The 13,864-nt window shown below is 34.4% G+C and overlaps 1 protein-coding gene across 4 annotated transcripts in view; it reads left to right on the forward strand.

Moving 5' to 3' along the window:
* LOC145268777 (rab3 GTPase-activating protein catalytic subunit-like) overlaps positions 1 to 12,487 on the forward strand; it is a 139,021-nt gene extending 126,534 nt beyond the window's left edge. For all 4 annotated transcript variants that reach the window (XM_080124388.1, XM_080124387.1, XM_080124386.1 and 1 more), the window contains 7 exons: positions 624 to 705; positions 1,015 to 1,114; positions 5,060 to 5,181; positions 8,291 to 8,387; positions 8,829 to 8,929; positions 11,027 to 11,245; positions 12,139 to 12,487. In XM_080124388.1, the coding sequence (XP_079980514.1) occupies positions 624 to 705; positions 1,015 to 1,114; positions 5,060 to 5,181; positions 8,291 to 8,387; positions 8,829 to 8,929; positions 11,027 to 11,245; positions 12,139 to 12,387 (970 nt within the window). In that variant the 3' untranslated portion in view covers positions 12,388 to 12,487. The remainder of the gene's footprint in view (positions 1 to 623; positions 706 to 1,014; positions 1,115 to 5,059; positions 5,182 to 8,290; positions 8,388 to 8,828; positions 8,930 to 11,026; positions 11,246 to 12,138) is intronic.
* Positions 12,488 to 13,864: the final 1,377 nt, after the last annotated feature.

A 13,864-nucleotide genomic window follows, 5' to 3' on the forward strand; every position in this document is an offset into this window, starting at 1 on the left:
AAATTCATAATGATTGGTTAATTAGTTTATAAATGTATCCTATACATAGAAACTATATGAGTGAGAACATGTCTGTATGTTTTTCTTGAACCACATAATAATCGCTCCATGAGTGTTCACATGCAAAATGAGATAAATCGGTGCTTCTACACTATTGGGACGAGATTTTGTAGTCGATAAATGGAGTTTTCAGATAAAAAACAATGGTTTCAACTGATTTTTTGTCAATTCTAATAAATTACAATTGTAGCTTACAAATTATGCAATCGAAATTACCTGAATATTACTGAATTATTAAAAAATTTTAATCGTGTTAGCAGATGAAAAATTGCTGCCATCTTTGTTTAATTTGAATGGAAAATTACCTCCCTTTTGAACTCTCCTGTGTTTTATGGTCATTTTCATCAAATTCTATTTTTTATTTTCTTTAAAAATAATTTTCTATCAATTTGCGTAATTTTTGGATATAATCATCTTAGAAATATGAGGAATACGTAAATACCATTGTTTTCATGTAAAATTTAGTTTTACGATTTCCGAAAATCTTGTCCCAATTCTGTAGAAGCGCCGATAATCTTAATCTGCTATAGCTATTTTTCCTCTACACATTTTTATTTCTCCAGGCTTGGTACATCTGCTGAAGGATCGCAATTGCGAGCACGAATGCAAAGCGCTTGTCTTCTATCAGACATGGAGTCATTCAAGGTCAGTTTGCTCATTTCTGTCTTTATTCTTTAAAGTTTTTAAATTTAAATTAGCTCAACTAAAATATTAAAAATAAATATTAGTTCTAAGGGAAATAACTCTTCACTTAAAAGTATGAGTTATTGCCCTTGCTCATCAGCAGGCCTTTACGTTTCAGTGGCAATATGCCTCGATTTAGGTGAATAAAACGTGAATAAATAAATAAAAAATCAGTGTTTCACGGAGAACAAAAACAATAACATCAAGAATCGACTATAAAATATATAAATGAAATGCAAGAAATGCGGTTCATTTCATTTTTTTTTCCAGGCAGCTAATCCCGGTTGTGTCCTGGAGGATTTTGTCAGATGGTACTCCCCCAGGGATTGGATTGAAGAATTTGATGAAAATGGTGTCACTCTTGTTAAAGGTACTTTATTCTGTATTCAGAGTTTTAAATTGTTTAACTATATGTTGTTTGAATGTGTTTAGAGGTTATTTGAAAAAATAAGGGTGTCATTGTTTAATGTTTTACGTATATTACATATATTGGTATAAGGTATCTACAAGACCATTAATGACCACTTCCGCTGTAGTTTTTAATCATCTCTGTTTGTATAAACCAAATCACTGCTGAAATAACACAGATTTTTCTAGTGACAACATACCATGTAAATAGAAAAAAATGTTTTTGTATATCTGAAGAGGAAATTAATTTTAAATTTAAATTCATTGCTTAAAAACAAATCTATTGTTTTGAATGTTACTCTTTTCAAAATTTTGAAATCATGCAATGCATCTGCACCATAAAACTATCCATTTTATATATATATATATATATATATATATATATATATATATATATATATATATTATTTTTAAAATATAATTATCCACTGACACGTGTTTTGTCGTCTACGACTCATCAGAGTGGCTGAATCTAGCGAGATTCAAAATCGGGACCCCACGGTAATGAGTCTAAACCCCTTACCACTGACCCATCTTGCACAACTATCTGGATATATCATGATTTACTTAGATGTTTGTTTTTGTTTTTTGCGATATGTTTTGAATGAATTCAATTATTTACGAAAGTGCATTTTTACCTAAATGTGAGTTGGAAATAATTTTCCCTTTAACCAATTTGGTACCACCACATGGGGAGCGGCATATATATTATTTAAAAAAAATAATTATCCACTGATACATGTTTCGTTGTCTACGACTCATCAGAGAGGCTGAATCTAGCGAGATTCGAAATCGGGACCCCACGGTAATGAGCCTAAACCCCTTACCGCTGACCCATCTCGCATGATTATCTGGATATATCGCGATTTACTTAGATGTTGTTTGTTTTGGTTTTAGCGATATGTTTTGTGATTGATAATTTCATGATTAGTAATCTCTCCCCATTTCTATTTATATAACTCTATTGAGCTTATCATAACTGAAATACTCAGAGCACAGCACCTTTTAAATATATTTTAATGAGACTTTGCTCATTTAGACCGTATCTATTACACTCTATAATACATATATGTATATGTACGTATTGTTACGACGTATCCCAGTCCTCCTGGGGACAGTAGAGATGGGTGACTTAACGAAATATATAAAAAAATAAAGTTTCCCAGGTTCCTTGATAATGTGTTGTTATGGGAATGGGATAACCGTCTCGAAGACAACAATAAAATGAAATGTACTGGACAACGAAATCACATGAGAAATAACGAAGACAAATATCATTGAAAAATTAACAAACTTTTATTTATAAAAAAAAAAATAAATAAAATTCAATTCAAGAAAAGAAAATTAAATATGCCTAACTAAATGAAATGATTTAATGATTCAAATTCTACCGAGAGAAAAATATATCAATAGTCAATGTTCACATAAAACAAGAAATCATCTGCTCAATTGGATACAGGTTATAGGGTAAGAGAGAGATGTTGGAGAAATGAAAGTTTTGGTTGAAAAACTCACTGAATGTCCTTTGAAATGCGACCTTTCTTTTGTCTCTTTTTATATATATATATATATATATATATATATATTTCTTTCCTGTAAATTGTTTACATTTGATTACGCGTGCGCAGGTTAGTTTTCATATTTCTGTCCTTCGGATTGTTTACGTTTCATTATGCGCATGTGTGTTAATTGCTCCAAGTGTTTGTTTCTGAAGCTCATCGAAGCCCTTGATTTATAGTAAATATTTCGCTGCTACTTGGATACTTCCTTCGCTGGGTTCATTCTTTTCTTCAGTCAATATTCTAACTTTGACCGCTGATCAAAACAGATTTTTACCGTTGTCGCCAACATCAGCTTGTGTCGTTGATATTTACCCCCACGACGCCGCTACCATGCTGCTGTCGCCTTTTGCTGGCTTCACCACCCCGACCTTCGCTGACTTACGTCTTGTTGCTTTGAAGCACGAAGCTCCACTGACTGTTGACAACTTTTTCAGTCCTCTCTTTCTCCATACAGTTTATCTCTCTCTATATACGGTTTAGTTCTCTCTATCTTTTCTCTCTCCTCTCTTCGTTCACAGTATCTCTGTCTCTTCCTTCTCCTCCTACTCGCAGGCCTCTTCCTCCCCTTTTTTTCTGTTTTGTTTACAAAATGTAAACGAGCAGACAAGAATGGATCATTTTGGCGCAAAGATGATACAGTAAATAAAATATAGTGAAAATATATCTCCTCTCGGCTAAAAATCAATAAAATAATAAATATATTTTAATAAATGTATCACAGTATATACATATATATATATATATATATATACATATATGAAATAAAATGGAGGTGGAAGGACCTGAATACTCAACGTTCCGCCCGATTTATGCGGGCTTCTTCAAGAGGGATGGTCATTGACGAGAGAGTCGGAGGATTGGGGCTATATATAATGATGGGGGAGAGCAACATGTTTTCCTTATGTAAATTAGATGTCATATATACATATATATACATTTTATGAGAGAAAATAAATTAGAGTAAACTAGTGTGGTGGATTACGTCTAAAAGTTAAAATATCGTAGTATAGTGTATTGAACTTTAAAACGTCATCCTTCATCTGAGGATGTGCCAAGTATTAACACCAGCATGCCTGAAGAAAAAATCTTTTATGATTCAAATTTTAAATTCTTGCACTTGTCTGGTCTTTAAAAAACATTTAAATTTTATATATATATACTAGAAGATATACCTGGCATTGCCCAGTTGTAAAATACGCATAAATATATTTTAATGCAGAATTTTTATTATGAACAGAAATACTGTAGGTATTAACCGTAACGTTAAATTCCTTTAAAAAGTAAAAGAAAAACGGAAAGAAACTGAGACATGTGCATGCAAGTATTATGTTTTTCTAAACAGTTCACTTTTTGTAAGTAAAAAAAATACTCGAGCTGAGATTGAAACGAAAACTTAAGACAATGAGTCAAGTACGATAACCATTAGACCAGCTTGACATAAGTTTTAAAGAGTATTTTCAAGCCAACTCATACTTAACATAAGGAAGCTGTCATGTTTTACAACCGTGCATGTGCAGTCATGAAACAGTTGAAAACCGATAAAAATCTGCCTCGCACGTACCAATTTTTAAATTTTGATCCTTTAGCAGCCTTTTTTTCAGGTGAAAATGGATTGAAAAGTTTTCCATGTGTCGGAATCTGCTATATGCCAAATTTCAAATCTGTAGATCGAAATTTTGTTGAGTGTATAGGTTAAGAAGTGTCCTCATGCACACACACACACACACACACACACACATTTTCACTTTATATATATATATATATATATATATATATATATATATATATATATATATAAAATGAGAGATTGGAAAAATGAAAGGGAAACCAATTCATAAACTGTGACAGATTGGTTTTCCTTTCATTTTTCTGATCTCTCATATATATATATATATATATATATATATATTTGCATAACTAAAAATAAGTTTTATTTCATACAAGTATTACTCTCATATAAAAGTAAATATTTTGCCATTGGTCCTGGATATGACCTTATCCGATGGTGAGGCCCTAGGTTGCGGGCTTTGGGGAGTGTGGAGCCACCCTTTAATTGCCATTGCTCCCAGGTCCACTCTGACCCGGAGTGGTAGTACCTGTTAGGGTCCCAACTATGGGTTGAATAGAAACCAACTTGAAAAAAGAAACAAATATGTTCTATTAAAGAAATTTTCTTCAAAATCACTGGATTCGGTATTAAATAACCTAAAAAGCGTTGATATGCCGTAAAACAACCAACCAACCATTTTACCATCTAATTTACATATGTGCTTATGGTGCTTACACACATGCTATATAGATTGCAAAATAGAGAAATAATATTCTTTTTGTCTTCATGTTCACAGGTCAACTTAGTCAGAGAATGCAGATTCCAGGCAATATGTGGGCCGAAGTTTGGCAGACAGCACGATCTGTGCCAGCTAGCCGACAAAAACGTTTATTTGACGACACAAAAGAAGCTGAGAAGGTAAGGAGTTAAAATAGATGTACCTCCTGGCTACGTTTGTGCTCTCTTCATCTTACCGTATTCCAGGACAAAGATTCATTTGGTCTGGTGGAGTATCCAACTTTATACTGTTGTAACTCAATGGACTCTTGAATGTAAACAAAAGAGCCCCGGTCTCTGGTTCATAAATACAAACCTAGAAAGGCGGTGTAGCTCATAAACCATTGGACACTAACCCTAAGTCCTGGTGGCTACACTTTTAACTCTGTCTAGTGGTGGATCCTTCAAGGGTGATCAGACACTCACCGATCACTGTAAAATACTGCTAGGATGCTTGGAATGCACAAAACGTGCACAACCCTAAGTCTGTGTGGCAACACTGTTTATTTCAGCCGGCTGTACGTCATTTCTACTTCATGCTGAGTTCCCTTCTTACAACGGCTCCATCTGTGTCTTCACCGTCTGGGCGTCAGGGTAGACCTGAAATCAACTGCACCTTCAATTTGACAGGCAATCAACAAATAAAGGAAAACCCGTGGTCATTTTTCTTATAAACAAAAAAAAAATTATTCATTGAAAGTTACAGAACTCTGATCATTCATAAGTTTCTGATTCTAAATACGGGGCAATCAACTCTAGTCTAAGGCTTCTTTCTTCACAATGTAGATTCAGGGGCTCAGAATAGAGTGAGACTTGTCAGGAGTTTCTCTCTGGCTGATGTGTCATCCCCAGGTGGTTGACAGTGTCCTTGAGGCTATTTTTATCTCTGATCCACAAGATTTCAGTTCACCATTCTCAGAAAACCAATGTCAGTTTTTGAAATTCTCAAGTTCTAAAAATTTTTTCCCTTTTCTTCCTCAAATTTGTATCTCTGACTGCAACTCTCAGCAGGAGGATCCATTGCCTTCACTCTCCATTGGGTCTCTACCTTTCACCATCCCTCATGTGGAAGGGTCCCGCTTCTTGCTTCATTTGCATAACCAAATGCCATTTTGCATGAGTAAAAAATAAATAATCTGGTTATGTTTTGGAGATAAACAAATTCCCGAACAACAATTAATAGACGCTTGCATTTGTATCCACCATCTTGTTTTTCCTTATCCAAAGAAACTCATAATATCTGGCCTAGATTTTTTAAAATTTTGATCACCCAAGAATTTGGTTAACTGTTTTTCTTTACAAGAGTGGTATTTAGATGGAACTTGGCAAATTGCTAAAAGGTACCATCTCTGACATTTTTCAAGATATCTTTATATTCAAAGATGTCAACTTTTCCAGCTAATGTGTTTTTAATGGCTATTGGGTGTCACCTCCAATTATCAGGGAAGAAAACCGATTTCTTCTTTGTCAATTCAATATATCCACAAGTAATTGTGCATGTGTATTAAATCAACACCATAACAACCTCACTAACAATGTTCTTTCTTACCATCATCACCATCATCACATCATTACCATCATCACCATCCTCACATCATTACCATCCTCACATCATTACCATCATCACCATCCTCACATCATTACCATCATCACATCCAACAACACTGTCACACTATTACTTGAAGTAACCCAAATCACATCCTAAGATCATTCGTAGACATTTATGTTGACGACACTACCATCTATGGCAACACATCAAAGGCCGTAAATAACCAAGTTCTCTCTGATTCTTTCTTTTCTGATCTTGCGCACGCGGTACAATGGAGAAAGAAGTGGCTGGTTACTTATAATGCATCTAAAACCAAGCTTCTATCATCAACGCTCTGATCTCCCACCTGGCATCAATTGAAATGAATGGCTCTCATCTTGAGGAGGCTCCATGTTTTGACAAGCTTCTGGGCTTGACCTTTAAAATGTAATGGAACATGTACATCAAATCTATTGCCAAGGTCACTGGTAAAATGGTGGGATCCTTCTGCCGCTCCATTAGATGTCTCACTGCTGATGCAATTCTCTATCTATATAAAAGCCAGGTACATCCAAAGGAGTACTGTTGCCACATCTGGGTAGGAGCTGCTAGAAAGACCTTATCCTGCCTTGCAGAGTTCAAAATAGACTTCATAGCCTAGTGGGGGATGCCCTTTTCTCTTTCCTGCAACCTCTTTCCCACAGAAGAGACATTGTCTCTCTGCTTTATCATTATTTTCATGGTAAGTGCTCGTCTGAGCTCCAATATATGGTCTCCTCTTATCAAACTTTCACAAAAAACACTCCTCTAGCTGAAAACACTATCAATAATTCCCCCCACTCTTTATCTGTACCTAAACCTAAACGTAGATTCCATGAATAAAACTTCTTTTTTAGCTTGTGGAACTCGTTTCTGTTTGCCTGTTTTCCAGCTGACTACAATTTGTTAGTCTTCAAGTTCAGCGTAAACAAATTCTTGATGAACCGTCCTCTTAAGTAATCCAATTTACCAAATTTACACTACTAACGATTACTATGCTATTGTTCATTGACTACTTTACACTCAATAACTCTTATCCTCGAGTGGTGATTCCTATGTAAAAAAGAAAAAGAAAGTAACACCACTAGAATAAGATGCACCATTCCTTGTATGAGTGTATAGTCGTGTCGAGGGGATCTTATTTTGGTTTCAAATTTTATTTTGAATATTTGGTCAGGGTTAAGTATTCTCATGCCAGGTTGTCCTGACAAATCGTCGTGCAGAGTCACTGAAGATACTCAAGAATGAGATGGTGTCTAGCAGTTCAAATTCCAAAAAAGTGTGCATGTATGTTATATTGTTGTTGTTTCCATGTGGGATCCTTGGATCTTCTTATTGGCCTGGAGACTTTTGGTTGCATCCCAAAGGAGAAGTTGGTGTGATGGGGTGAACGTAAAAGAGTGAAATAGTTGTGCGTTATCATGGCTGAAAAGGGAAGAAAGTGGCAAGCACCATCTTTTATTAACACTTGTACCTGTCTCTCAGTTTATATGGGAGATGGCTTCTGATTGGACAAACTTGAAACAAAGCTTGTTTGCACCAATCAGAGTCCAGCTTAGAAATCAAACACAGATTCCAATTATCACTAACTGCTGCTGCTACTACAAAGGATAATTTTTTAAAAAAGTCTCCAATTGTCAACGGCAAAATCTTAAATGATTATTTTATCATTTTTTGTTTCAGGTTTTACATTTCTTATCGTCGATGAAGCCACCTCAGTTGGCCGAACATTTGTTACCTGTTCTCATCCATGCAGCGATTATCCGAGTCATCCAGGAAGGTATGCAGACACGTTTTGTTTTTCTTAGTTGCATTTTATCTACTTGAACTATGAAATAAACCTTAAAACAGCAAAAACAAATTAGAGATATGATGTGAACGAATGCAAAATGATATTAACTTGTATAAGCTACTCTCTTTCTTTCTCTGTTCGTTTGGTTTACTCATTTTATTTATTTATTTATTTTTTGCTGTTTCCCAAAATATAGAAAAATAAGATTTCACACAAAATGTTAATTCTACAATTTCAATCAATGGAAATTATTCTCAGTCGTTCGAAATACTAAACTTAAAGAATCTGTGTGAAATACCAATTTCTAAGAAAAATAGTTGATTTTGGTTGACTCCTCAGCAGTTTCCATTTCCCATTATTTTCAATGATATACTAGTGGATCTACCTGTTCAAAATCTAACAAAAGAAAATTTTTCTTTTAATTTGCAGAAGATGAAGAACTTCCCAAACTGATGCAACTCATTAACCAGATTGTGGTAAAAGCCGCTAAAGTAACGCGCTCTGGGAACCAATCAGCACGAAGATATGAAGTAAGCAGTTTACACACCATTATTTTTTTTTTTAACAATTATTTCAAACTCGTTTTTATTTTAAACTAGCGAGGGGTAGCCAGCGTTGCCCGGGTGTTTGGGGGGGGGGGGGGGGGGGGGGTTAGAAAAAAAGTAAGTATGAGGATCGAACCCGAACCGTTGAGGCAAAGTTGTGAAAAAAAAAAAAAGTACGATGTTAACCATTGCCCCACCGCGAGATGCTTACGGAAACACGTTTGAATTTATTTAATTAGTTGGATTTAGCAGGTGCTCGTTTTAATGAGTCAGGTTTGACTGCGGGATAGTATTTACTGCTGAACGCTTCCCCCCCCCCCCCCCGAAGATGTTATAGGAAAAAGACTAAGCCACATGCGGCGAGCGACAAATATTGAATATTTATCTTCCCAAAATCGAGCAAATTAAATAGACAGGCGAGCTTCGTTGTTAACTGTGAGATATTACGATTTGTATGTGATATAAAAAGTTTTAAAAAGTTGTTAAGCGAGCGACCGCTTCTCTGAAAGAAGCCTTTTGTAGACACACAGAGAAAGCGAACACACATACATACATACATACATACATACATACATACATTTTCGCTTTTATATTTATAAATGAACTGTACAACAGGAATTTGGATGAATATTTTTAAGCATAGATGAACAATATTTATTTACATATTTATAACTTAAAGAAGAATCTACTTAATGAGGACATTAATTGAAGCCACGTCTATTGGAATCTGCTCTCTTAAATTGAATGCAAGGCATATAACTCTTCTCAAAATATCTTTGAACCAAGCATTAGTAAGAGTTACTTCCCTTTAAAGATGAAAAATATTTCCATAGTTATTTTGTAGATAAATGTTTTCATCTAACAGATATGACGGGTGTGTAAGATGAGTCTTAAAAAGCATATCAAGCATGTGTATAGGCAGTGTGAAACCTGGCTAGTGAGTTGACAATATGCATTGCATAGAGATATGAGAATGATACTGATGTGACCGTGTCGGTTATTGAAGTGATGTTGTGAAACACAAGATGATTATATGAAAATGAATTTGGATGAAATATCTTTGGTATAAATCAATGATACTATTCATGAATATATTCATTTAAAACCGCTGTGTGACGCACTAGAATCTGCTCTCTGAAATGCATGATAAGGGCAAGAGTTATTTCCCTTTAAATATAATAATGTTTCCATAGTTATTCCGTAGATGAATTTGCTTTTATTTAACACAGGGTTTCCCAAACTTCAGGACGCCATGGAGCCCCTGAACAGGACAAAGGTTTTTCACAGAGCACTAAAAGGATAATTTCTAAAATAAAAGTGAAAATTGTTAATTTCAAATTTTAACTTGTTCGTGAGTTGTTCCTGTTCGTGATTTTACTATATTTTCGTGTTTACAACCATTTTTTGTTTTTGATTAATCAAAAATTATTGCATTTTTTGTTAATTTATTTTTTAAATTTATTTTTTCATGAACCATCCTGAAACTCTTTGCATCTATAGCTATGTATCATATCTCTTTCCAGTAAAAAAAGATAAAAAATTAAATGTCTGCAGCCATTTAAATTTTCCATATAAAGCATTTCGTATTCTTTAAGAAAGGGCTTGCGGAGCCTCTCAGCCTCACTCAAGGAGCCCCAGGGTTCCATGGAACTCATTTTAGGAAACCCTGATCTAACAGAAATGATATGATGTGTAATGTAAGTCTTGAAAAACAGTTTTATTTCTGATTATCTCAATGGATGATTAAATCTGCACAATTTAGGGAGATTTGTGTTTGGATGGTATGGTCACATTGTGTAGAACAGTTGATATAGCAGGGTCAGTTGGCAAGGGGAATGCCAAGGAAAACATGGGAACAAGAGATAAAGATGGATTTAAGTGAAAAACGGATAGAGACTTGGCCAGAGATAGGTTAGTCTAGAAGCTAATCTTCTACACATAACAGCATGTTTAATCAAATATGATGAATATATCTATTTCGATATGAGTTTTTTGTTGTTTCTATGCTTTACGCATCCGATTTCCTTTTGATTTCACAAATGATTCTCACAAACTTTTTCAAATCTTTTGTTTTTATTTTAGGATCTTATTCATTTGATTTCATTGGCTGAAACTGTAATTGCACGTGCAAAATCATTAAAAACTAAATTTACCAAGGATTTATTGGACCAACGTGAGGCAGAAGAAGAGTTGAGTCATTTTGTATCGAGTTTGTTGCAACAACCAGAAGTGATTGTTCGAGGAGGACCATGCGGACCAGCTGGATCAGTTATTCATAAACTTTTTGTAGCAGCTCAAAAGGTAACGGATATAAATAACAGAGAAAAAGGATTTCAGTATTAGTTTGGAATGGAGAATAATAATGATATTAAATAATGATATTAAATAACGATATTAAATAATAACTTGTATTTCTCTTTGTATGTTTGTCTGTCTGTTGAACTTTTTCTCACAAACTGCTGGGCTGATCTGACGGAAATTTTTTATTGAACTTTATGATAAGGTGCATGAATTTATAGTATCCATTCACAGTGTAATGCAAAAACACCTTTATCCGTTGCGCCACAATATAACCTCTGACCTTCTTCAGATGCATCTTGTCAAATTCAGAAATTTATAAGAATTTTAAATTGAACTTTTTATTTAAATCACAAGAGTATATTGTTCCTGTTCTGTCAGCCATGGTCAAGTAGAAGTCTTAGTAATTATTGTTTTATTGTTGTTTGTATCACCTGCACTGAGGATTGCACCTTCAACCTCTAATAGAGTCTCTTAGATTATCAGCACCTTTATCCATTGCGCCACATATCAAATTTTATTCTTCATTTTCAATCCTTTCATCTTATACTTCATCAATCCATTCATAATAATCCATCCATCATATCAACTCTTATCCAAATTGATAAAAAGAGTTGATAAATGATGACTTATTAGTAAAAACGATTTCCCTGCAGACAACAACATGGTCGTCTTAATGTCAATAAATATTTGTCACAAACTGTTCTAATCGTTAATCAAATTTTGTTCATTGATTTCTATCATCTCATAATATTCTTCAATCAACTAACAACCTATCAATCATTTTTGAGTGGCTTTTGGCCTGGATGAGCGGTAATTGTTAGAAAAACAAACTTGTTATATCATCTTGTATAATCATAGATAATAATAGATGTTAATTTTCTCTTTCATGTTAGGCATCCCATCTTGTGCTCGAAGATGACTTGCCTGAAGAAGCGACGACACCGACTGATGCAGAAGCCAGCAAACCTCCAAGTACGGTGCCAGACTTCCCCGAAGCAAGTGCGCGCGAATATATCCTTCGTACGATTATTCCCCGTCCAGCTCCCTACTCTCGACCCCTTCCTCAGCGGATGTACTGTGTTTTAGTTGATGGGGATTATCGTCTTGCTGGCGCTTATACATCGGATTCCCTCTTTGAATAAAATGTGTCTGCGTTTGATCGAATGTGATTTTTTCTTGTGATATTTCTTTTATCTGTTTATAAAGATTTTTTTTTCTTGAAATAAATTTATAAACCAATAATTTCTGTCTTTTTTTTTTTTTTTTGTTGCTATTAAAAAAAACTTGTGTTTCTGGATTTCTGAAATTGAGGATCGATTGAAGTGATTATTATTTGGATTCTTCAAACTACTGTTCTCATCTTGAGTTTCATTTTCACGTTTTTGCCGATGTAACCTCCAACCTTCTACTTGGGGTTAGTAGATGTATCTTGTTGAACTCGTAATTTTTCTTCAAACTCTGGAATCTGCATGGAATTTTGAACGAAACCCTTTATTTAATCGACTGGGGTAGCATGTTCTTGTTCCATCAGTCATGCTTGGGTAAAAGTTCTAAGTAATTTGAAATTGCATTTTGAGTGTTACCCACAATGAACCTTTAACCTCCAGAAGAGTGTAATTTATAACTGAATCAAGTATTTACCCAGGTAATTGAGCACTCTGGTTAATTTTACTTACAACAAAGCATTGTTTACATCTCTATATGTGTGTGCATGTGTGTGTGTATTTATATATATATGTGTATGTATGTATGTTTCATAAAATGTATGCAAAGAGTGCTCAACTACATTAGTAAGAGCATAATGGTTCACATTTTCAAAAGGGAACAGTAACATTAAATGAATAGAGAGAGAAAGAGAGAGATAATATATTTATTTATTTATAATATCATACAATTATGTGCTGATTAGCCATCCGTACCGGCGGTTTCTGAACAACCTAATGGATTTAGATACCACCCCTTCTCAGTGACTGGACTAATGGATGTGCAGGGGTTGTTACATCAGAGAGTTTATCCTCCTGAATAAATGCTTTTTATATATATATATATATATATATATATATATATATATAAGAAAACTTCATAGAGAATGATTAATGACCACCAAAGTGATAGGCCAACCAGATAAGGCATGCCGCTGCTGGTAGCTGAAAGACTGGTCCAAAACCGTGATAAGTGATGATATTTTGTCCTCAAGCATGTGGCGAAGCTCTCTGTCGTATGCACATAAGTCAGGTCTTTTTATATTTGGACAAAAATGTGTAATTCTTATTATTAATACTTAAATATTTAACAATAAAATTTGCAATTCGTCCAATCAATAATAAAAGTTGAAAATAAAAAAAAATCTTACGGAATATTAAGGGTGAAAGTGATGTATATTAAAATGTCTACTTTCGGTACTAAAGTGCATTGTTATTGATATAATCGATAGTATTGTCTAGTCTAACTTAAGGACTCAAGTGAATGCCAGTGGCTCCTTTGCAATCACTTCCCCATGAAACAAAGATGCCTTTTTATTTATTTATACTATTGGCGTATTAATGCCAATAATTGGACTATTTTAAAAAAGAATAAAGTGCTTTATTCATAGGGGAGTGATTGTGAAGAAGTACAGAA

The sequence above is a fragment of the Euprymna scolopes genome, chromosome 44, assembly GCF_053919585.1.
Source record: "Euprymna scolopes isolate OS-2025 chromosome 44, ASM5391958v1, whole genome shotgun sequence".
Lineage (NCBI taxonomy): Eukaryota > Metazoa > Mollusca > Cephalopoda > Sepiida > Sepiolidae > Euprymna > Euprymna scolopes.